Consider the following 25,298-nt stretch of genomic DNA (forward strand, 5'->3'; position numbering starts at 1 on the left):
CTTCTCTAAAAGTGAAAATTGGGAGAGAAGTCTGCCGTGGCATTTAAGTTTCCGTACCCCTCTTCAGACTATCTTAACCCCATTATATGTGGAGAAAATTTTTGAAAAAAGGATAGAAAAGAGTGGTGATTACCTAAGTATACGCGAAAGGTAAAAAGAAAAGACTCCCGCTTCTTTCTTTACGTGTTTTAAAATTCCCTGTCCAAAAATTTTGAATTAACACTTGATTTAATGTCTTCTAAAAATGAAAATTCTTTATAACAATCAACACCTCTGAACGACAGATATCTTTTTTCATTTTGAGAGGCAGTAAGGTTTCATTGTAATATATCAGAGCCTGAAAATTAAAAATAAAATTTTGTTTTCAAAGTATTTTAAATAAAATATTAGACAATTTCTTTTTCCCACTCGCATACTTTACTCTTGAGTAAATTCTTCTGGAAAATCTTTTTGCGACAAAAATAGATAGCTATGAAACATTGTATCCCCCCCCCCCTCCTTCTAATATTAAAAGTGAAAGATTTTAGTTGTTTATTCACTTTTTTTATTTGCTGGGATCCCCACTTCATATTTCGATCTTAAAACTCAAAGATTTTGAAAAACAAGGTTGGCTCGCCATTTAGAACAAATAGCGAAGAACCTCAATTGTTGTGTTGATAACTTTTTCAACTCGATCTTTTCTATCAACATATATGTCATGTCTAGATTTCTCGCATACACGAAAAAAGAAAACATATTAGCTAGACAAACTACTAACACATGCTTATTTATGTTTAAATAATGAATAATTTATGACATACAAATTTCTGCATAACGTTCATTTATTTATTTCATATACGTAATAAAATTATCTATGAGAATAGGATTATTATCTAAATAATAATTCTAGCTCTAATAATAATAGGATTATTATCTAATAATAATAGGATTATTATCTAATAATAATAGGATTATTATCTAATAATAATAGCCTAATAATAATAGGATTATTATCTAATAATAATAGGATTATTATCTAATAATAATTCTAGCAAGATTTTAGTTGTTTATTCACTTTTTTTATTTGCTGGGATCACCACTTCATATTTCGATCTTAAAACTCAAAGATTTTGAAAAACAAGGTTGGCTCGCCATTTAGAACAAATAGCGAAGAACCTCAATTGTTGTGTTGATAACTTTTTCAACTCGATCTTTTCTATCAACATATATGTCATGTCTAGATTTCTCGCATACACGAAAAAAGAAAACATATTAGCTAGACAAACTACTAACACATGCTTATTTATGTTTAAATAATGAATAATTTATGACATACAAAATTCTGCATAACGTTCATTTATTTATTTCATATACGTAATAAAATTATCTATGAGAATAGGATTATTATCTAAATAATAATTCTAGTTCAAGTGAAAAAAAAATCTATATTTTATTATGGCTTAGATGGGCATTTACAGCAAGACAAAAATGAAAAAAGAAGAGCAATTCACAATCAAATTGTTTAAATGCCGTTTGCAATACAAAACGGATAAAATGTTGTTTGTTAGGCATCGTCATATAAAAAAAAAAAGGAAAAGAAATTTATTTATTTGTTTGTTCATTTTTTAAAACTCAAATTGATATACTCAATAACTTTAAATTTAAAGGTTTATTCGGAAGCTTAAGTACATTTTCTTTGTAATTTTACAGATATAAATATATAATACTTCTCATTAATTCCAAAAGCGGGAAAAAATGTTTATTGTACTTTAAGAACTTTAAATGGCAAAATAAATTTTAAAAGTTCAGTGAATAATTAATTTACTATAGTTGTGTTTAAAAAGTTTATTGAATTTCTAAATAAATATCTGCAATGCAATTAGATTTTCATTTTTAAAATTTCAGGAAAGAGCTTATTTAAAAATATGTTTTATTAAATAACAGGTTTTAATGTTTCTTTCTTTTGTAGAATATAATAGTTCACGTATAAATAAAACATGATCAACTGCTTAATTTATCATTATATAAAACAAACAAGAATAACACAAAACACATTTTACTTCTAATACTTTTTACTTCATTTACAAATGCATAATGTACAATAAGATTAATAATATACAATGCATATTTCCAATACCATGGAAACGTACACAAAATATACAGTATATAAGTGATTTGTGATGCAGATTTTTTGTTAATGCGCTTTAATTTGCGCCTGTTGGTAACATTATTTGTAAAATCCGAAGTACCAATGAGTTTTTGTCACATTTTTTAAGTCTTTGTGGTTTTCAAAATAATGCGTCATTGACAAACGTATCTTTAATATGTGCACAAAGAAACATGAAAAAAAAATAATGTATATAGTACTAGACTCAAGTAGTATTTATTAACTAAGAGTTGAAATAGAAGAAAAGATAATTGATGAAAGAAAGTAAAAAGAAAGATAATTGATGATGATGATAGAAGGACTTGTTCTAGGGGCAGATTCTGATGAAAATTGAAGTTGGAACTTCTATCGCAGCAGAGATTAATGAATTAATGTGTAATAGAGAAAAAAAATTTGGATGAAAAGAAAATCATCGTTACAGTTTCAATAAAATTGAATGAGTAATTAAAATATTAAATATTCAAATCAAACAGAATAAACAAATAAATATCTAATCTATTATTATTTGTATATTTAATGACTTGATGTTTAAATGCATTTGCAACGAACTACTTATTCCTTTACAAAATAAATGCTTGTACTTTAAAAGAATTTTTATTATTATTTTAATTCTTTTTTTTTCTCTCATTCATTAATGACACTTTGTTGTCCATTGTGAAAAATTATTTATCAACCCTGAATAGATCTTTGTATACTATTTTTAAATTTGTATTAAAAAAAAAAGGGTTGTTAAGTAAAAAAAAAAAAAAAATGCGTCTTTCTTACGAACATTTTATTTACTAGCTTAGTAAAAATTCTTCATTTGTACAAATAATTGAAATAATTTGTCCATTCTGTCCCTCTTACTCGAAAAATCTCATCCCATCAAGTAACTGCAAAATTTAATCTGAAAGACATTCCATTTGGACATTATTGCACTTTTTGTACATCGTCTCCTAATAAATACTAATGGAGATGTTTCATCGATGAAGACTGGAATAGATGCAATATAATCCCGTTTGGCTGATATGCTAGGTGACAAAAAAGGTCATAGAGACCCTATGCTATGACCTATGAGCAGCCAACTTAAGCAGAAAAAAAAAGGGAAGGGGGTGGATGGAGATGGATTCGCCAAATGAAAAGGGGGATTATATCACATCTGTACTGAAGAGACTGAAAATGCGATCCATTTTTTTTAGTTTGTTTCACAGTGTACAAAAATTAGCATTTCAGTTCACCATTTTCAGCCGCAATGGGTGACTGCGAAGTCCTTTTCAACTTTCTCCTCCACCAACAGACGCCAAATAAAAGCGCCAAAGTCGCCACCACAGCCACTGTAGCCGATGCATAGATCAGAGAGTCTTTAGAAATTGCAGAACTTGTAGCAGCTTTTTGAATCTTCTGGCCATCTGTGTGTTGTTCAATGTCAAAAACAGGCTCATCAAATGTGGTTACGTACGAATCTGTTGTTGTGGGAGGCGTCTCAGAAACGTATTTGATAGTCGTTGTGGGAAAATCTTTGACTATGTTATCTTCGAAAGGTGGCCACCTATGAACAAACGAATCTTCTGAAGATTCCTTGGGGGTGTCGAAGTTCAGGCGACGATCCGGTGCGTCTCCTTCCACTAAATCGAAACCAAGAAAGGGGCGGTCTTCTAATATTTCATCTTTCATCACATTTCTTCCTGCCGAAGTTGGACCTTCCTCTATATCCAAAAAAGGATTCAATCCCGTATTGGGATCGGTGAATTCGCTGATGTGTGTCGGAGGTTTCCTAGGCTTGGGAACTGGACTGTCTTCGTAAGGTATATCCGACTTTTCGGTCGGTGTGTATTTGTGAAAAGAATTGAAAGATTCAGCAGTTACAGCTATCAGAAACAGCCATAGTAGAACAACAGAAGAAAGCATGGTTGATCTGTAAAAGAAAAGAAAATAAATTATAACGAGCAGTTTATAGCATTTCTTAAGATGCCAGATACATAATATATCCAATAATTGTGAAAATATACTAGGAAAGATCCAGCTTTTTTTTTTTTTTCGCTTATTATATAGAAAGGGTATTCTTCATATAAATGTATTCTAAAAAAAATATTTCTAACTTTTGAAAAAAATTTTCCTCGCTCATAAAGAAGTCGCAAAAAGCATAAGAGAGTTGGAATTCAGAAAACAGCGGTATCTTAATCGGTAAATTCCAGGAAGGGAGTGTGCATCTCAACACAGGAAAACAATGTTTTTTCTGTTCTTCCCTCTCAAGTTTTTCCCACTTAAGTGCGATTTTTATCAGTGGCGTCGGATTGAAAGCGGGAGAAAAATAAACTTGTATTGAATTGTCGATGCAGAATTTAAATATAACGTACCAAGCTAAATAAACCGAGTTATATTTAGATATTGAAAAAAATAAAAGTGAAATTGTTCTAATTCTTTAATAAAGATTTACCTTTGGTTGTTTTGATTTTAATACTGCCACAATGACTTACCGAGAGAGTATTGGCTCCACTTTTGACTACATTATGAAGTGATGAATTCCTAAATAACTTTCCTTTAAGCTTTTATTAATTAATTTTGAATAATCTAGTAATTATTACAAAATATTTAGATTTTTTTTATTTAATGGAGATATATTTTTTTTTAAATGTCATTACCTTTTATTAAAAATTTAATTTTACAATAAATTTTTTGTAGTAGTTTTACCTTCATCTTAAGTCTTGTTTAGAAAAATTTACGCATCTGTGGCTAAATAATAAAAAATCATAAAGATTAACTTTTTTGCACTCGAGAGTCAACTAATAGTCATCACTTAATTTGTTGCGACAAACGAAAAAGTCCTGGAGGACAGAAGATCATTAAATAAGGAAAGTCACAGGAAATAAATAAGCAAAATTTTATTTTAATTTTTGAGACAAATTTTATAGTAGAATGTTTAAGCACTTATTTTTATCTATCATTAATTATTCCTCGATTATCTTATTTATTTTCCTTTTATTTTTTAAGAAGTTGTTCAAAATTCTGTTCATCGACGTTCATCCTGATCGACACGATGCAGAGATTGGCAAACACTTTTGAAAAATATTGAACGTTTCGCGGATCGTAGCCATAGCGACTCTTTTAACAAGATTTATTTTAGAATCTGCTAATGTTTCATAGATAATGGCCTTCGTGGATCTCATAAATAAAAATCAAGAGATCTTGGGGGTCATGGGATGAGATCATGCACAATCCATTTACCACAAAAAGTCCTCGCTTTGATGGAATTCCATAATGAGATGAAATCCCCATCGTTCTGAAATAACATTCGGCGTCGAACTTGTGCAGGAGCATGGTCAGCAATTCTGGGAGGACTTCCTCAAGAAGGATGAAATGCGTTGAACGTTCATTCGAAGTAGAAAGACATATGGGCCGACCAAACAGTCAGCCACGATTCCCGTCCACATTAACATTAAAGCTGTGTTATGCGGCACCTGGCCCGATTCCGTGTGGGTTGTCTACATCGTACAATAAGTGTATGATGAACATCAACCTTCACAGAACGTTGATGCGGATGCAACTATTGCAGCAGCAAGTGCACGTACGCTGGTGCCGAGATTTCGGATTACAGCATTGAACAGACGCTGTTAAGAATTCAGTTAACCACGTGATCTTCCTGGGCGGAGCTAGCTGCCAATCATGTATCACGTGGTCTCCCTGTTGTTGTTTAGTATATATATATTTCCAGAAGCGAATTTGATTCCTGTACTAGGGGGAGTGGGATCTCGGCTTTCTCTCTCCCGAGAAAGTTTTATGTGTAGTTATCTAGGCCTGCTACATCATGGCATACTCATGTGCCTTTTGTTGTTGATGTTACCAATAAAACCCATAAAGGACAATTTGTGTCTTCAAGTCATTTCTCCCAGACAACAATCTTCACTATCAAATTATTGTGTAATCAAGAAAAGCAACAATAATTTGTGGACGCTCTTCCAAATCGGTTATTCGTGTTAGTCGCATCCACCCATATCCTGCATCGGAACTCTTGATGGACATTCACACGAGTTCTGATGCACACAAGAGAATAGTTGGTGGTTGGTATTAGCTTCGCTGGAAATCTTTCCCGATATAGTCGTATACCAGCAATGTCATAAACGAAGCGAATATCGACGTTAGTGAAATGTTTCGTAAATCAGCTTACTCAGTCGCCGACTACAATGAGAAACTCCCGAGTGCTGACCTCGAAAGCTCACTTACAGCGCCACCTATCAATTTGGGAACCTGCTTTCTTATGTGATATTCATTCCTATTGATATTTTCTCCTCCCTCCCCTTTTGAGGTTGTACATAGAATTAAGAAACACACTGTATGTTAATATTCTGAAGTCTAAGCATTTATCGCAAATATACTATGTATCGGACTTCAATTACTGCAACAAAGCATTGGCCTACTGATATGGGCTATGGCAAATAAGCAAACTTGAATACACAGATTTACGTACTCTTTAAATAATATTAATAAGCTTAAGTAGTTACATCAGTTGCATACTGAGCACGAAAGTTTTCTGAGAAAAATAGATCACTATGGAACAGTTTGAGGCAATGGATTGACGTTTTATTTAGAAGTTAGAACAGTTCTGTTTTGGGACGTACTTCGCCATTCTGAACCTTAATCAGAAAACAAGGACGACATTTGAGCTAGCATTCCTTCTTCACATCTTTGCGCCACACTAACAGAAGGGCGTTTAAGTGCTTGAAAATAAATTTCACATTTACTAAACGGGCATGAACAACAAATTTCCGGTAGAATCGAGTTTTGAACACGAAACCCTCCAGCCCCAAACCGCCACCTTAGAATCAGAGCACAGTGAGTCCCAAAGTAATTTCGAATACAAATGGCTAAAATATTTTATTCCGGAATAAAAACTTTTACAAGCAAACCTTGCTTTATCGTTATTTCGAAAATCTATGATAAATACTATTCAGGGGGAAAAAATCCTATCATAAAGTATATATATAGTGATATCTCTTAATATAATTTAAATACTAATTAATTTTCAAGTTATTTTAAATTAGCTCATTTTAACTTCCTTCTAAAATATTCACTTATTTCCTGATCTAAATCCCACTTTATTTAATTATTTCTAACATATTCTTGTTTAAAAATTGCTGATTTTGTTGTTTTCCAAGCCGTAAGCGAAGGGATTAAAAATCCTTGACACCTACGCATCTTTTTGAAAGATATCTAAGATTACCTTGCCTAAGTCGAAACGTGTCAAAGAAATCCTTATCAACATCTCGTAATAAATCCACTAAAGGAAAATCTGTTACTTTCGCTCTTGGCTTCTAGTGCGAGTATGTTAATAAGTACGATTTCGGTGTTATTCATAAATAATTTTTTTTAAATCAATATTAAGACTTTTAATCGGAGGCTACAATATGCAATAATAACAAATCAGTTTAAAAATAAAAACGACAAGACTAAATGAATTCCATTTACAATTTCATTGCTACCATCAATGTTGTTGCTTCTAATGGCACTTCTCATAGACAAGCCCACTGACTTTAGAAGTCAGTGATTTTAAGCCAAGGGGAACGCTCTTGTTTTTCAGTAGCGCCATCTAGTCCAAGAGTACGACTTAACTACACACACGACAACCCTTTTTATGGGGCGGACTTCATTCATGCATTTCATTTACTCATCCAGAGATCGTAATTTAGACCTGAATCAGAGAACGATCACTCCTGATCCTATACCCCCAGTGGTATTATTCTCGACATGGAGGACTTTGTGACCACGATAGATTTATATGCGCGCCAGCCACCACACATGCGGGGAGTCTTCAGTCGGCGGGGTTCAAACTCGCCACCCAAGGGACACGAATCCAACGCCCTACCAACCAGGCTATCCCAGCCTCGCTACTATCAATGGAAAACATATTTTTATAACTAGTTTTCCTTAAAAAGCAAAGTTATTCCGACAGCAATATATTAAAGTTAGATTTTAAAAAAGTAATAACAAATACTTATACGTAAAAATTAAAATTCAGCCCGTTGTGATGCGTTTTATAAAAAAAAAAAAAAAAAAAAAAAAAAAACTAATGGCTTTTGAAACATTTTTCATATAAAAAAAACAACCATTTATTGGATGAATTTTACTAAATAAATAGTTAGAAAATAAGTAAACAGCCCATCTTGTGGATTTCAGTAATTGATTTATGATAAGTCTACATTTACTATATGATGTTTATTTAAATAATTATTAAATACTCGAATTTAATTCTAACAAGAGTAATAGGCGAAATTTATAAAATAATATACAATAAAGACGGAGCGTAAATGAATAAAGTAGCAAACTTTCTTAAGAATGTACTGGAATTTTACTATTCGATAATACATAATAAAAAAAAGAATTTTAAAAATTTACCATCAATCCATTTGGAAGCTATTAAGTAAACATATAAATATTTACCGTAGTCCCAATATTAATCCCAGTCTTGTTAGCTTAACACACTAAAGTGAAGCCATTTGACTCGCGTCGTTACTGAACGTTGGTTTGACCCACATATACTGCGGTCTGTGGTTAAAAGAATTTTGATTTCTTGGTTTTCAGACTCAAACAGTCGAAACCGTATCAGAGATCAGAGTACTAGTTGCTATTTAAAGGCATTTAGATTTATCTTCTTTCTGACTAGTATATTGGTGGTGATTCTAATCCCACTTTTTGTATACAGCTATGTCCGAGAGTCAAAGCGATAAAAAAGAAATGCGACTTCTTTAAATGGTTGAGTTTGGTTTACATTCCGTTTTGAAACTTTATACGATTATTTGAAACTGAAACCCGTGATTTTGGGCTATTGCCAAACGAAACCTTCTCTTTCGTGCTGCAGCTGCGGGAGGATAATGGAAATCGGATTACACATTTAGAGCTTTATGGTCTCGAAATCGAAAGCTTACCAACCAAGACACTGAGTAGCCCCAACCATCGCTGAACATGGGTTTGATTCACATATATGGCGGTCTGCAATTAATTAATTCAGATTCTCAAAGGCAGATTCAGAAAGGCAGAGTATTAATTGCTGTTGAATAGCATATTCGGGAAGTGAGATATCTTCTGCTCGATTAATTTGATTCACGTCTTGTTTTGAAACTTGATTGCTATTACTTTCTGATATACCTCGTAATTCTGCACCATGAACAAATAGCGTGGACGATACTTGAGAAGGTACCCTTTATCAAAACTTCCACACTATACCAGTGGGAGAGTGTTATGCTCACGATAAATTTCACGTTTACCAGATCCATATGCAGGAGAAACTTCCGTGGGAATGGATCTTGAATCCGCTACCTTTCGATCCAAAAACCGAGAGTTTGCCACGAGGTCACAGCGATTCTAACATATTTTGTTGGAAGAGAGGGAAGGGGGAGGGGGATCGTAATGAAGTAGAAATTTTACTTTAAATATTAAGTAGTATTTTCGGAGGAAATTGAAGGCAGGAAAAGATTTTCTGTCTCTCTTAATAGGAAAACTTCCGGCGAGCAATCAGTAATTCGTTATTAAAGCGCATTTCCACCAATCAGTTTTTGAATTATGTTAGATAAGACCACAAACAGGCAATATCAGATAGATTTAAGTATTTTACAGCCCTAGGTAGTGAATATTATGAGGCGCCTCTTTTAATATACCCCGCAAATTTAGTATATATTTTAGCACACTTTTAATTTAATATATTAGTGATTTTATGATTTTTTAATTTTGGAAAATATAGTTTTATTTATTTGTTTATTAAAACTCATTGTTAATTTCTTAAAAATTTAATTGCCTAGCTCGTCTGTCTTCTAACTTCTGATATAAAGTAACTTCACTTTCTTATTCATCATGTAAAGTCCAGAAATTAAACAGAATCCTTCTTTCTTAGCTTTTGAAAATGGAAGAAAAACACGAAATATTTGATGGAGTAATGAAAACGGTTTGAATTTCAGTCAATACAACAATGTAATCTATTACTGAAAATAAGATATACATCTGACAACGTTTCGGAAAAAATTTGAACAACTATTAAGTTTTTATCGTTTCAAAACTAATTTGAGTTTTAAAATGATATACAGATTATTTTTGTACTGTAATATTTTTGGGAATTACTGCGGAAAATGCCAAAAATTTTTTTCAAATTTTAATTAAAATTCAAAATAAAATTTTTTAAAAAAAACACCGAAGTACATATTTCTATCTTCTAATTTATATGTTTGCTAAATTTGGTAATTCTAGATCTAACTGTTTGTCCTGTAGAGTACCAGCACACTCACGATTATTGGTAGAGATCGAAACAACGCATGATTCTTTTCATCCATGCTATATACAATGTTATAAAAACAAATGCTTGGTGTTTATAAATGCTGTAATAACATACTGAAATAGATAGGAACATGATCAATTATATTTGACAAAGTGTTAATATTACCCTGATATTTTATAGGGTAATATTACATAGGAATTCTACTTTTTTTTAATAACTTTATTTGGCAACTAGGTTAATAATATATTTTTTTTTTCAATTCATCTGCATCTTCTCCTAGCCCATTGGCTCTAGGCATCTTTTTAGGAGGAAATTCCTAATTCGGAGTACTGCTTAATTTTAGTACTCGTGGCACATTTCACAAGATCAATAACGGTATATCATTTCAGCATTGTGCAAGATAATATATAAAGAGACGTTATGGAAACGCCAAGATTAAACAATTTACTCTTATCAGAAGATTGTGATGGCATACGGATTCACTCCACTTTTGAATCTGTTCGGAACGTAAATCCTTAACACTCGGATGGTTCGGACTCGGACCATTCAAGACGCTGTATAATTGACATTTTGTTTATTTATTTTGATTGTTAAAAATACCTACAGAGTGGCAAGAAGACGTAGATTAATTTTTAGGCGATATTCAACATAAATATATATTTATTTTTCGAAACAATAAATAAGTTCTTGTATTAGGTGAATAATTTTGCATCGAATTACTTTTTCCGAATGCAAAGAATTTACATTTACACAAACAAAGCTTCTTTTATACAGCGTAGTTTTAGTTTCTCGTACAAAGAGAAAGTACTGAAATCATCTCAAAAATCGAACTCGAGATTGATATATCTCCACATTTCAGACCTGTCCAAGACCGAAGAACTCACTTTTTGTATTATGTCTGTAAACAAAACGATAACTCAAAAAACACTTAGAGACAAACTCATGGAATTTGGTTTATGCCCTTTATACTGAATTTGAAAAGTTATATCAAAATTTGAATGAAATGCATTTACAGGAAAACTCTGACCGCCTATATGATTACAAGTGAATACAATAACCACAAAATATAAAGAGCTAGATGAATAAAATTTATCACACAATTTTATCATGTAAAGTGTAAATTCTAATCAAATTTTAAATTAAACCAGGCAAAGAAATGACAGTTTGTCGCTTGTATCTTCGCGTTTATGTACACGCGATTAGTCAAAAATGCAATGAATTAGATAAATGAAATTTGGTACACAGTTTAACATCTAAAGTACAGACCCGAATTAAATTTTGAATCCTATCCATCAAATAGTTGACTGCTTGTTTGTATATTCTCATATATGTAAACGCGACAGCTCCAAAATTCAACGATGCAGATAAATGAAATTTGGTATATAATTCTATTATTAAAATTGAAATTATGAGTCAAAATTTAATTTCAATCGGACGAAAAGAAGGCTCAAAATGCACGCTCGGTTTCCTCTCTATTTTTTGAAGCAAGGAAAGCTCAAGGACGGACTATGACGGGAAACGTTCACAACTTTGTCTAGGATCCAAGAGTACGGCGACACGCCATTATTATAGAGTATGCGAGAAAGTTTTGCAGAAACCATTCTTTCAGGCTTTTAAAGTTTATAAGAATTCTTTATGAAATCCTAAATTACTATCGAAAATCAAATAATTTGCTGATATGAGAAATAGAACGTGGAGTACTTGAATTCGAAGTTCTTAACTTCCCGACCTAACAATGTTGAAAGTAAATACAGAACAACTGTATCTACATAAAAGACGTAAATGATGAAAAAATTTCTACAGTGATACCAAAATATTGTTTTGTTGAGGACAAAAATGTATTTTAAAGAACAAGAAATTTCTTAAAATTTACTGCCAATTATCGATATTACTGTACTATCTATTGTATAAATAAACCTCAAAAGCTGTTTTTTGGTTTTTGAGTTTTGTTTTATAAAAACCTATAAAATATTAAAAATTTCATCGGAAACTATACAATAGTCCTACTTGAGGATTTAAACACGATCCAATAGTTCTATTGAGGATTGAGCTGAACATACTGTTCAGCCCAAGTAGTGCACATTATGACGTTCATTTTTTTTTAAAGTATAATTTGAGTCAATTTAGTTTCACATCTCAATTACTCATCTTAGTTTAATCTTTTTCTTTTAATAACTTTTTGAAAGTATGTAAGAATTTTTGAAAATATATATGATGAAAAAAAAGATTAAAATAATATTTTTGAAAAATTAACAATTATTAGTTAAGGATTTTCTTACATATAAAAATATTTAATTATTATGGTAGTCTATGCAAAAATAATAAATTATTATGATAGATTATGTAGAAATAATAAGTTTCAAACATTTATAACATTAAAAATAATTTTACACGACCTATCAAACGGAACAGAATATAATTTATTAATAATTAATATTCCAATATATTATAGGTGGTAATTATACTTTGATTTATTTAATAAGGATTTTATTCAATGAAAATATACATCATCTTAATATGTTATTATTCATGGAATTTATATTTTTTACAAATGTATTTATTTGGAAACTAGGTTAATAACAATTTTTTTAATCGGTCTGCGTGCGGTCCCTTTTAGCTTAGGGACCGTAAAGCAGCAACTTAGTCGAAATCCGTAGCTAATTCACAAAACTGAAAAAAAAAGTGAAATTATAATACTTAAGTCGAAATATCGCAAAATGTTTATATTATAATACATAAAAATATTCCATTCATTTTATTTCATATTTAATCAAAATCAATTTGATTTGTCGACTATCGGTAAAGCAAGCGTGCAAAAACAAACCAATAAGGTCTCGATCAGGTAGATGGAAAAAAAAAAAGCTATTATTCTCATGATTAAAAAAAAAGGAAAATAATTTTTTCTTGAACAAATATTTTATCAAAATTAATTGATCATTTGCCATTATAACTCTTTCGTCTTATAGATAAATACTTATGCACTAAATAAAACTAGAAGTCATTCTAAATCATGTCATGAGATACCTTGAAAATCAGAACTATCTCCTACTTCTGCGAAATATCTCGCATCTCAGTTAATGTTTTAATTAAATATGGAAAGCTAAGCTAGAGGATTAAAATTAAGAAGTGCCTATGGCATTTCTTAATTTTTGAAATATCATTTACTCAGTTAAGATTTTACCGTTTATGTTAGCTCGCAATTGTTTCCATCCGATCTTTCTTAAAAATAATGCTATTCAGATGCACTGTTAAATATATGCAATCGCGCAAATATAGTAGTAAATTACACGAAATAACGTACTGAAGTTGATTCATCCTCCTAAACTATTACATTGTAAATAAGAATTTAATGCGCAAAAGTACATTTAAAACTTCGCATTAGTTATTATTCCGAAACTCATTAGTGTTAGATCAGTCTGTATAAAATACGCATCTTAAAAATTAGATTTAATTGATATCTTCTCAAAACCTTGAAAACTGCATATTAAAATGCGACCTATCTGTTTATTTTATATATTTTAAATTCAAATTTTTACTTACTTCACATAAACCGTATAAGCTTGTAAGCTCAAATTTTCAGCCGATTTACCATTAATTTCAGAAGTAAATAACTAAGTATTGTCCAAAAACAAATTTGTTAGTTGATATGAACTGAGCGAGATCCAGATTTGGCTATTTAACGCCAAACACATAATTAGGAAGCATTGCAATTCAAAGAAAAACTAAGAAAGGAATATCTAAACGTGGTTTAATGATTTTCCTTACCACATGTCTTATGAGAATAATTCAGTTTCTGGAAAAAAGAATTGCAGCTTCAAAACCCAAATCGACTCAATCGCCAGTTGTTGACATTTAACTTTCAGTTCGGACTATCAGCCATCAGTGTCTGATAGTATACTATCAATTCGTACTCCATCAATCTACGATGAGTGACTTTATACTTTCGTTTAGGTCACATCAATCACTGTCGAATGACAATATAATTTTCATTCAGAATGCTCTAGTTATTATTGACTGACGTATTTAAAACCAGCGGGAGTAGTCTACCCAAAACTGTCTCGCATACTCTAATAAACTTGTCATGCTAAAGAATTCCTTGCATGGCTTTGCCGTACATATAAAATATTAACTTTTGGTGTGAATTTAACATTTTTATTGAATCTATCGAGTCATCCTTGGCGAGTTTTTTTGACGATTAATTCCTGGCATGCCATTAACAATCCAAAAATCGAATTTATGCTTTAGACACGTTTTTTCTCAACCGACTGGAACAAAGTTTTGACACAAAATCTCATACCAAATTTGATATATTTAGGTCATTGCGCTTTTGACTTATCGCGATTACATGTTTCGGTAAATAGAGACCGACAGGCAATCAACCCTTTGTTGGATTTGACTCAAAACTTAACAGTTATACACTATAGATGATAAATCCGTGTACCAAATTTTATCTATTTAATTTGTTTTGTAGTAATCTTCGTTTTGTATCTAATCTTCGGTTTGTATTTATTGTATTAACTTATATTCGAACCGTCGGACAGACGAACTTCTTCACAACAGATTTTACTGAAAATTTGTTAAAAATCTAAACATTTGGGATAAAGATCATATAGCAAATTTCATCCGTCTGCCTCAAAGCGTTTTTTGAGTTATCTTTGTCACAAGCATACAGACGGACATTTTCCTAAAATGTGTTTTTCGGATTTAGTGAAGTCTAAAACGTGGAGATCTCAAAATCAAAGATCAAAATCTCAAGTTAAAATTTTTTTGACGATTACTATTTCTCTATACTACGAATACAAGTAAATAAACATTCCATTCTTTTAGTAAATTATATTTTGGAAATCGCAAAATAATGCATCTAAATGCACGCAATCCTATCACAACTTTAAATAGATGTCTGGTTGTCGAAATATCACAGAAATCAGATATCGTCGGCGAGACAGAAAAGACGCTTAAAAGGTTTGGCGCTTAACGTATTAAATCTGTAGTAACCAGTCATTTTCCTTACGTAGAAGGAATGCGAAAACTTAAATTGAGTGTTTTTCACTTTGGGGTTGATGGATAATGAATTTAAATCTTGATTCTATTGATAGTCCTCCTAGTATGCGGTCTTAATGTACGTTGAAGTTGTTGCCATCGATTGAAAATTTTCACTTCAGTATAATGTGGAACTTTGCGAAGTATCGTCAACGATGTGTAAGGAATTAAGCATTGCAATCTTTTCCTTTATTGATCCTAGAGTAGCAACAAAATCTAATGGTAATCTAACAATTTAAAGTTGGAGGATTTTTGTCCATGGTTTTTCAATGTTTAGAATAATTGCGAAATCTCGCATCCTGTATTGAAGTTGCCAATTCTCACTAATATTCTGGATTATGATACATCTTTAAAGTTGAAGACAAAAAAAAAAAAAAAAAAAAAATCTAACCAAATTACTTTTTGTATACAATTGGAATATCCGTTTTCATGATAAATACCACACAATTTTAAATTTCTTATGCTTTTGCGTCGTATTTTTCTTTTTTTAGGGAATAAAAAAAAAATTATCACGCTTCACTGCCAAAACATGAAACTCCCCCACCCCAAAAATCAGTCTTAATTCAAATTTTTTGAAATACACGTAATCTGAGCATTACTTCTGAAAATAAATCAGAAGAAAAATCATCAATAGGTGGGCATATTCACCAAGCCAGATGCAATACATAACGAATACCTGAATCATTAATTAATAATATCAGTTGATAATTAAACAGAAATTATTTCCAAGTACTAATGTTAAGTGATTATTTGTTGTATCTACTTTTAAGAAAAATGCAGAAAAAAAAATATTTAAAAAAAGGACGGCTTGAATTTTAGAATAAAAATTCAGAGGATTCTAATTTAACAGAGTTTTGTTTTAATTAATTGTAGGGAAATACAAATAATACAAAATGGTTGATTTGATTTTTTTTTCACGTTTGAATGCCTTTTAGGTAAAAATTATTTAATATTTTACGCTTAAGATTTTGGAGCAATTAAGCTTGAAATGCCCTCTGTCGCACAAATAAATCAATTCTAAGACTGATATGAAGTTACTTTTACAAAGTATACAGCCTTCTGTTGGAAAAGAATTCCAGAAATGTATTGCCTCAGTATATTCAATGTAGAGACAAATTTGAACTTTAAAAGAGAAAGTTCAAGGACATTACTTGCATCAAGTAAATTGGGAATACATCGTGTTAAGAACTATCAAATTATTCGGTCCTGATATATAATTAAAATTTATTATAACCATGCTAAAAAAATATTAAGTTAACATGGGCCAAATAAACAAAGTCTAAATTTCCTCATAACTCCTGTGATTATTTATGAAATTACCGCTCGCTCTCTTTTGGTAACATTAATTTACCATGTGTACAATGGTACTCAAATAGACAAACCTGGAAATGTTTGAATGTTGTGAAAACTGATGCTATTTGCTTCTGTTTGCAGGTCGAAAACAAGAAGTCGAATTTTTAATCTAACACGCGGGCAATTAACTATACATCTAATCATTTCTTGGAATGTAAAAAGTTAAGATACTAGAGCGTTTCAGAACTGTGATTTCAACTCAAAATTGCACGTCACTTCCATAATTTCATTTGCAAATGGCTTTGCAGCTGTTTTATATTTATAGAGGAAAACAGAGAGATTGATTTCCAAAAATTCTAAATTGACAAACTTAGTTTCAAATCTAGCATTAAGACTTAAAAAAAATACTCTATTAATAATTTGGTATCGATAAAACTCCTGTGTTATATTTAGCTATTCATAAAATTATTAGCTAAATATAATCACAAAATCGTAAAATTTTGCTTTAAATATTTATCATAAATATAGCAACATACCGTTATGTTAGTTGACTCTCAAAGATATCCGCCGTAAATGGGAATTCGACATGTTTGACGTAAATTAACTGACTTACTGCGGCGCGCTAAGAGAAATTCTCACTCATTCATTGCAAAATAATTCATATCACAATGAAACAAAATTATTCCTTCCAAATCCGACATCCGAATGCTAATCGTTTGCGTGTTTACGCAACAAGAAAATTAACAATTTAGCAGTCACTGCTACCTTTTCTGCGGTTATTCGATGTGGTTGTATTCTGAATAAGAATGACCAGTTTAGAATATTTTTCCAGAATAATTTATTCATTCTGTTGAGTAAGAACAGACAGAACTAGTATAACATGAAAAAAAAAAAAATACTCCCCGTTTTAATCTCTCCCCGCCCCCCATCCATCCGCCATAATCTCTAATAAACGACCCAAGGTTCATACTAAATATTTCATATTTAGATATGTGTGGAATGTTTCCAAAAAGATAACCGAGGAAACTGGTTTCTTTCAAAGTCGCATTTACACTTATTTTTTTTTAACAACTTAAATTATTTTATTTGTTTGAACTTTCGAGTTCATTTCAAGCCTAAAAGAACAGGAAAATAATTCATATATCAGCAAGATTTTATCCAAGAGTTAATAAATTTTTTTTCCCGATTTAGTAAGTTATTTCAAGATCAAAGTATTTGCCAGCACTTTTCTGAACTTTAGATTAAAACTTTGCTGCATATAGGTTAAAAATATATCCGTGGATATACTATGGAAGTTTGGAGTAAGACATGTTCTCTCACCCTTTAAAATCGTAGCTCAAAATTAAGAAATCTAATAGTTCAAAATAGAGTCAGAGTAGCTTCATATTGGGACGTTAATGTAACTGATTGATCCATCAACTCAAAATATTTGACACTTTAAAATTTCAATTTAAAATGTTTCTAAAGTTCCATTCAAAACGCATGTTTAAACTTATATTTTTAGGTAATAATAAAACTTTTCCAAATTGTTTTTGAATCTTATTTAATCTTTCATATTCCATTGTTGCAATTAAGGGCACATTGGACTTCATGCCTATTTTAGACTTAAAATAGGCATGTAATAGAATATTTTGTTCGAACAATATAGGTAGACTTTATTGAGATAGCAACCACTAATTTTGGTTGTTAATCAAAGTATTTTCATTGTCTTTTAAGGCATTTAACTGGGTAATATGACCAGCAAGGCATTAATAGCATCTTATTAGCTTTAGAATGTGAAAGAAGCATTAGAGGTTGAAACGTCTGCGCGTAATTAATAAAAACTAAGTTACATATTTATTTTTTTAAGAACATATTAGCCAAAAATAACAAAAATGTGCATAATTAAAAAAAAGTTTTACACTTAAGGCTCGCTTTTGGAATTTTCTTCAATCTGAACCAAAGAAATGGTTTTGTCAAAACTTTGAAAATTTAGAAAAGAGCAATTTAAACTTGATTACAGAAACTGCTAGAAATAGGCTTAAGAGTAAATTATTAAATTTTTTCTTATTTAATTGACAAATTTTGAGATTGCATTAACAACGAAAAAGAGATTTTGGCTCAGATTGTCTTAAATTAGAGTAATTTAACAGGGTGCGTAATCAGAAACTGTTGCAAAAATTAAGCATTTGAAGTAGAGACGACATACCTAATTTTATCTTTTACTCAAAAAGTTTTAAAATTATCGTGTTCACAGATAAAGAGACATTAAGCAATTTTTTTAACCCTCACGCATACGTAAATCTATTTAGCATAGGACGATTATGAGGATTGAACATAGGATATTTTTCTATTTTACAATAATGCTTTATTTTTATTGAATTTTTTATAATTAATTTTTAATGTGTATTTTTTAAATTATAATATTTATTTCTACAACAACACAAATGTTTTAATATTTATTTTCACAACACAGCAGAAACACAGTCTTCTATTGTAAAACAATTTATGTCTGTTTTGTTTTGACAAAAAAAATGATTGTGAACTTGATCAGGAAATAAGAAAACGTTTTAGAATGAAATTAATGCCTCAATGAAGAATGGAACAACAGGATAAATAGAACATCAAAACAATTGTTGGTCGTAACGTTCAATATGACTTATTACGTATAGTCAGTATAAAATAGTATAAAAAAGCACGTGATAATAAAACTGTAAACATTCATGTTTGCAAATTGGGCCTAGTATTATTCAAAGGATACTTAAATGTTGTCATTTAAAACGATTGCATTTTTATATCATTTTGAAATGGAGTAAAAATTGATTACCAATAAATAAATCTTTAAAAAAAATCTTGAAAATAAAATTTCTGTCTATCTAATGAGAACAAAATGCATGCAAATAATCATCAGTATAAGAATTCTAAAAAATATATATTTATTTTTCTGCGAACAAAAGAGACGATATTTTTAAAATGAAATATTTGTTTTAGAAGGAAAAATATATTGCATTCTAAAATGACATTTTGTTTTCTTCTGAAAATGATTTTCTTTTAAAATGATATAATGTTTTTTTCTTCTTCTAAAACATAAATATTCCATTTTAGAAATCAATACAACATTTATTTTTGAAATCATTTTAGAAATTAATGCAACGCTTTTATTTATGAAATATTTAAGCAAACAATGGCAATTCATTTGGACCTTATGGAATACCGCTTGATTTCAACAGCTTTGACCCTTCTTTGATGATCTTGTTGTGAAAGTTTATAAGCCAGTTAACAGCTACACTACACGAGCAATTGCTTTTGTATCGTGGTCATGTTACTGGACTGTGAACCACAAGGCCCCAGGTTCTATCCTCGCTCATATCAATCCCCTGCATTGGTGACCTCGGACGATGAACCTTCAACCTTTGTATAATAATACATCATCACTCGACAGCCATATCGGTCGACTCACTGGAGGGAGTCTGTGGTGAAAGCTTATAAGCCAGTTAATAGCTACACTACGCGAGCGATTGCTTTTATATTGTGGCCATGTTACTAGGCTGCGAACCACAAGGTCCCAGGTTCTATTCTCGCTAATCTCAATTCGTCACAACATCCTTTTGATGATATTAGGTTAGATTAAATGGAATTACTGAAAATCCCTCAATAACGATAAAAAATACTATTTAAATATAATTACTGATAAATTAATACTTAAGCCTTTCATACATTTCATCGTCTAAAAGGTTTAAGTATTGGGGTTAAAAATGGGTTTATGGGTTTAAAAAATATAGAAGAGTGAAATGGTGGGATAGGAGAATCTTCATTTAGTTCAATTTAAGTTGTTCGGGAAAAGATTCGATGCACAATTTTAAAAAGCTGGAAAGTTGAAAAGAGTATTAAAGCAATAGTTTTTGCTTTTAAAAGTGAAACAAATTTAGAAATAAAGTTCATTCTGAAATGAAATTCTTTTGAATATCAGAGATCAAATTAATTTACTGGTTACTAATATTTTATTGGAGAAAGAAGAAAAACAGAAAATTTTTGAAAGTCTTTAAGTATTGAAATAATATCTTATATTTATCTTCATTATAAATTATTAGATGAAATTTATGTAGGTTTTAGCCACATTTGGTGACCAGTTGGTTTGTTGAGAATATTAAGTATTTATGATTTTCTCAATAATGTATTTTTAGGCATCAAAATGTGATACACATCAAAAGACATATTTTAATAGTCTTACACCGGTTCTGTTTATTATGTGTATGAACTTCTCAAATGGAATCAAATTCTATGCATTATAATGTCATTAATCATTTCCCATTATCCGTCTCGGTAATCGATATTCAAATTGCACGTTGTCTTTAGTCATCTTCTAAATTCTCAATAAATTATACAAATAATAATCAATCTCTTAATAAATTATACAAATAATAATCAGAACGTTCATCCTTAGTTTCAAATATGGAAAAAAAATTAGCGATTAACTAATTGAAAGCAGTTTGAATTTTTTTACAACAATAAAATTTATTATCAAAAATTAAACAAAAAAAGTATTGTTAAAAAATTTTCCAAATTAAAAAAAAATAGTTTTTATGACAATTAAACTGGTATCCTTAAAATCCAAATATCCAAGATACATATTCTCACGACCGATATAGTAAAAATGCTAAATTCAATCAAATATCTATTTTCTGTAAATATTTTTTAATAATGGCATGAAGGGTTATGGTTTTGTAATTTTACATAATTTTTGTAATTTTATACAAGGTAAGGCAGATAAAAATGTTTTGCAGAACATGCGAGAAAGTTTCCCATACTCTGGAGACCACCCCCGTCAGTTTTTAATAGAGACAGAAATGGCGTCTTTCTGGATCAATTCATATTCTTTCTTCTTCGAATTTAGAAACTTTTAGTTTGGATCGAGGATTGAATTTCTTCTATCCCTTTGACAAATTAATCTCTATGCTGTATTTATTTATTAATTAAATCTGTTGTACTGCGATATCATTGATCTCATCAACTAACTGAAATTAGTTTGATGAGCTATCCATCAGTGAAAACATATCCCACTACGAATCCTCCTTTTTTCACTTTTAATAATTTTTTTGTTTTAAAATATATTCTTGAACATAACTGAGTAAAATTTAATAAAAACCGATTGCCAGAATTATAAGGAATCTGATGCAAAAGGGAAAAGGAAAGAAGAGGAGAAAAAGGCTTAGAATTCTCTAAAGTATATCCATATATTAACTGACATAAAAAAGTCCTTTTTAAGAATTTGCCAAAAATTTCATTCTATGTTTGTAATCCTGGCCTAGTATTAGCGCGTCTTCCCCGTGATCTGGACGCCTTGGGTTCGAGTCATGATTCGGGCATGGTTATTCTTTCTCCTGTGATCAATCTGTGAAGTGTGTGAAAGTGCCCCCCCCCCTATAAGAAGGGATTGAGCAAGCGAGTGTATAGGTGTCATCTTCATATGAACTAGAAGTCAGACTTCTGCCCTTGGGTGCTCAGAGGTCTCTATCCACAGAAGCTACTGCACCATCCACTTTCCGTTGTAACGCGGACACTGCATCATCATCAATTTATAATCAATGTGGAGTCAGATGCCTAATAGAATCAACAACAACAAAAAAAACAATGATAAAAACATTGAACATTGAAAACATTTCTGAAAATAAAATACTGCATCAAATGCAAGCAGCACATTACTTTTTGTTTACACGAATTGTTTATTTCATAAACCGAATTATATCAACCTTACGTATGAAAATATGTCAACAAAAAAATTCCTATGCACGCATTGAACTACTTTAAATTCTTCCTTTTATTATCTTTTATAAAGTATTGTAATATACAAGGCAATTGCAATTACACTTAGCCTATTAAAAGCACACTGCAGTTGTAACTAAAATGATTCGAACATTTTTAGAGAGAAAATTCAAAGAATGCGCTGAACAATTCCGAAAAAGAAAATCTGTTATGGAGAAGCATTATAGTCAAAATGCTTGAAAAGGCATGCAATAAATAACTAGGACTATTTTAAAATTTTCTAGCATTAGGCATTTAAAACTATTTTTATAATTTGAAGCATCGCGACAATACAAAGAATGATAGTTGTGACAATACAAGTTAAGAAGAAAATAACTATTTGCATAAGTAGATGGATTGAAACAGTTTTGGCATGAGCAATACAAGGTTTAAAATAGGAGGCATGGAATAAGTAGTTTTCTATTATTATTATTAATCGTAAGTTTCATTACAACGACTATTGTTTTACCGTGGTATTGGTTACTGATATTGAGTTAACCTTGAGACTGTTTCACGAAATTCAGAGAATACTGCACTAGCTTTTTGAGAACTTCATTTTCGAAAGAAGTTGCGTCAACGATTACTATTTTCACAAAGTGGAAAAGACGTGATATCTGAATTCGAAAAAAATGGGTCATAATGCGTTCAACCATAGCCGTCTCGATCCGACGTCCATGATTCAACGTGGCAGAGACCGAAAGTTTATTCGTGCAGTAGTGGTTTCAAAGGTATTAACATGCCAAAGCAGATTTTCGATCAGCCAGACTTAGTAACTGCTTAGGGCCGCTGGCTGAAAAGCCGTAAAGTCGATTTAAAAAGTTTATTTTTTTATTGCCATGTATATAAGTTTGTATAAAATAGATTTGTATAAAGATTGTATAAAGATTTTACAAAACAAAAATGCTAGGATAGCAACACTTTATCACCTATAATGGGTCAGATTTCTTAATGTCTTTTTACATTTACCTATATATTAGAATATTTATCAACACCAAACCTCTGTTTTAATAATATTCTATAGAAACATAGATGCTGGAAAGTCTGGAATGAAAGCTTATAAACAATAAACGCATTTTCACAAAGTTAATAAAATAAAAAAGAATAAACCAAAATAAATCATTAATATACTAAAAAGGTGTTGAAATGTGAAAATAAATTAACCATTTTGTTAATTAATTTTCACATTTCAAAAACTTTTTAGTATATTAATGATTTAAAATTTTTATTAATGAGAGTTAAAAGAGGGGCCTCAAAATGTACGCTGCCAAGAGCCGCATAATACCTAAATCCGTTTCTGTCAACGGCCGTTGTCAAGCAGTCAATGACAAATGATCATGGCGTCAGCAGTGCACGTGCAGCGTCAAGGCCTAGCTTATGGAACATATTGAGTATGGAAGATATTGAAAAAAATTGTGCACTTTTTTTCGTATAAAATCAGCCACAATAAGTAACTGCTTGTTATCAGCATTGAACGTCGCGCATCTTTTGGAGTGGATGAATCTCGGTCAAAATTGTCGAATCTGGGCCATCAAAAATCCACGTTCATTCCACATAATTTCCACTATATTCTCCTAAAGTTAACCTCTATTTCGAGTTCACTTCCCAGTTTATCATTGGACATTTCTTCTTTGAAGAAAATGACGACAAAGGCATTGAAACATGTTGTGTAATGACTTTAAATATCATGACATGTTTTAAAGTTTCGTCTTATGTGACTTTCAGCAGCGATAATGAAGCTTCCACTACTTCTTGCGTACAGCCGACCACCCCGCCACCACTGAACGTAGCAGTATCGACAGGATTTGTTGTGGCCGACTGCAAGCTACCACTACTACTGGGCAAGACGGTGCCCTTCCACGTAATGGACTATTTGTTGGTAGTTTTACGGTAACTTACCAATGACAGGATGACTAGGCGTTCATTTCCCATCAACTGATCGGTCCGATCTTATTTGGTGTGATTTTTGGTTATGGGCAGCTATTTTTTTTTCTGTTAAAAAAAATCTTACTTTATCAGAAGAATGTTACATCTTTAGCTGAGTTTAAGAGCTTTAAAGTGTTATATTTTCAATAGATCATCAGCGGTCATTTTGTTGTACACACTGTTCATCGCCTGCCCATTTTTTTACCTCATTAAGAGACCTAGATTGAATAATATGCTTTATATCGCTGAACACTCAGTAACAAATAAACAATATTTATATTGGAATTTATAGCTTGTTTGTATTTCGATGTAATGAGTTCCATAATGGAACATTTTCAAACTTTTTTTTATTGAATTTTTTATATCACTCTTTGAAATATTCCTCTACAAATTTTCGAATAAATTCGCATTTTAATTTTACAGTTACAGAATACTCTGAAAAGATAAAGTTGAATTACGATCACCTTGCATATTATGCATTTCTGTAAAAGCAGTCGTTCTAAATAGTCCAACCTTAAATGCAGTCATTTTTTATTATTATTGTTTTCATGAATATGGACATAAAAGCATTGTAAATGTAAAAAGAATTCGAACTCGAGCCTTTGACGAATCACTACATTTCAGATCTTCCTGAGTTTGAAAACTCGATTTTTGGAATTATGACAGTCTGTCTGTGAATACGATTATCTATTGGTTGACTGTCCATCTGTACTTTTGCATGAATGTAAACGGGATAACTACAAAGACATTTAAACTTATATACATTTAATTTTGATTGCAATTTTAGAATCTTAAATATACATTTTCATCAAATTTTAGACCTCCCCCTTCTTCCGCCTCCAAAACATTTCGTCATAGATGCTTGTTAATACGATC

The 25,298-nt window shown here is 31.0% G+C and overlaps 1 protein-coding gene across 5 annotated transcripts in view; it reads right to left on the reverse strand.

The window, feature by feature from the left end:
- Positions 1 to 2,084: 2,084 nt before the first annotated feature.
- LOC129964163 (uncharacterized) overlaps positions 2,085 to 25,298 on the reverse strand; it is a 49,165-nt gene continuing 25,951 nt past the window's right edge. For 2 of the 5 annotated variants that reach the window (XM_056078891.1, XM_056078875.1), the window contains exon 2: positions 2,085 to 4,040. In XM_056078891.1, the coding sequence (XP_055934866.1) occupies positions 3,347 to 4,033 (687 nt within the window). In that variant the 5' untranslated portion in view covers positions 4,034 to 4,040 and the 3' untranslated portion in view covers positions 2,085 to 3,346. Of the gene's footprint in view, positions 4,041 to 13,925; positions 14,042 to 14,150; positions 14,288 to 17,254; positions 17,412 to 25,298 lie in introns of those variants that run through there. The other 3 variants (XM_056078884.1, XM_056078900.1, XM_056078907.1) reach the window with 3 other exon arrangements.

The sequence above is a fragment of the Argiope bruennichi genome, chromosome 1 (assembly GCF_947563725.1).
Source record: "Argiope bruennichi chromosome 1, qqArgBrue1.1, whole genome shotgun sequence".
NCBI lineage: Eukaryota > Metazoa > Arthropoda > Arachnida > Araneae > Araneidae > Argiope > Argiope bruennichi.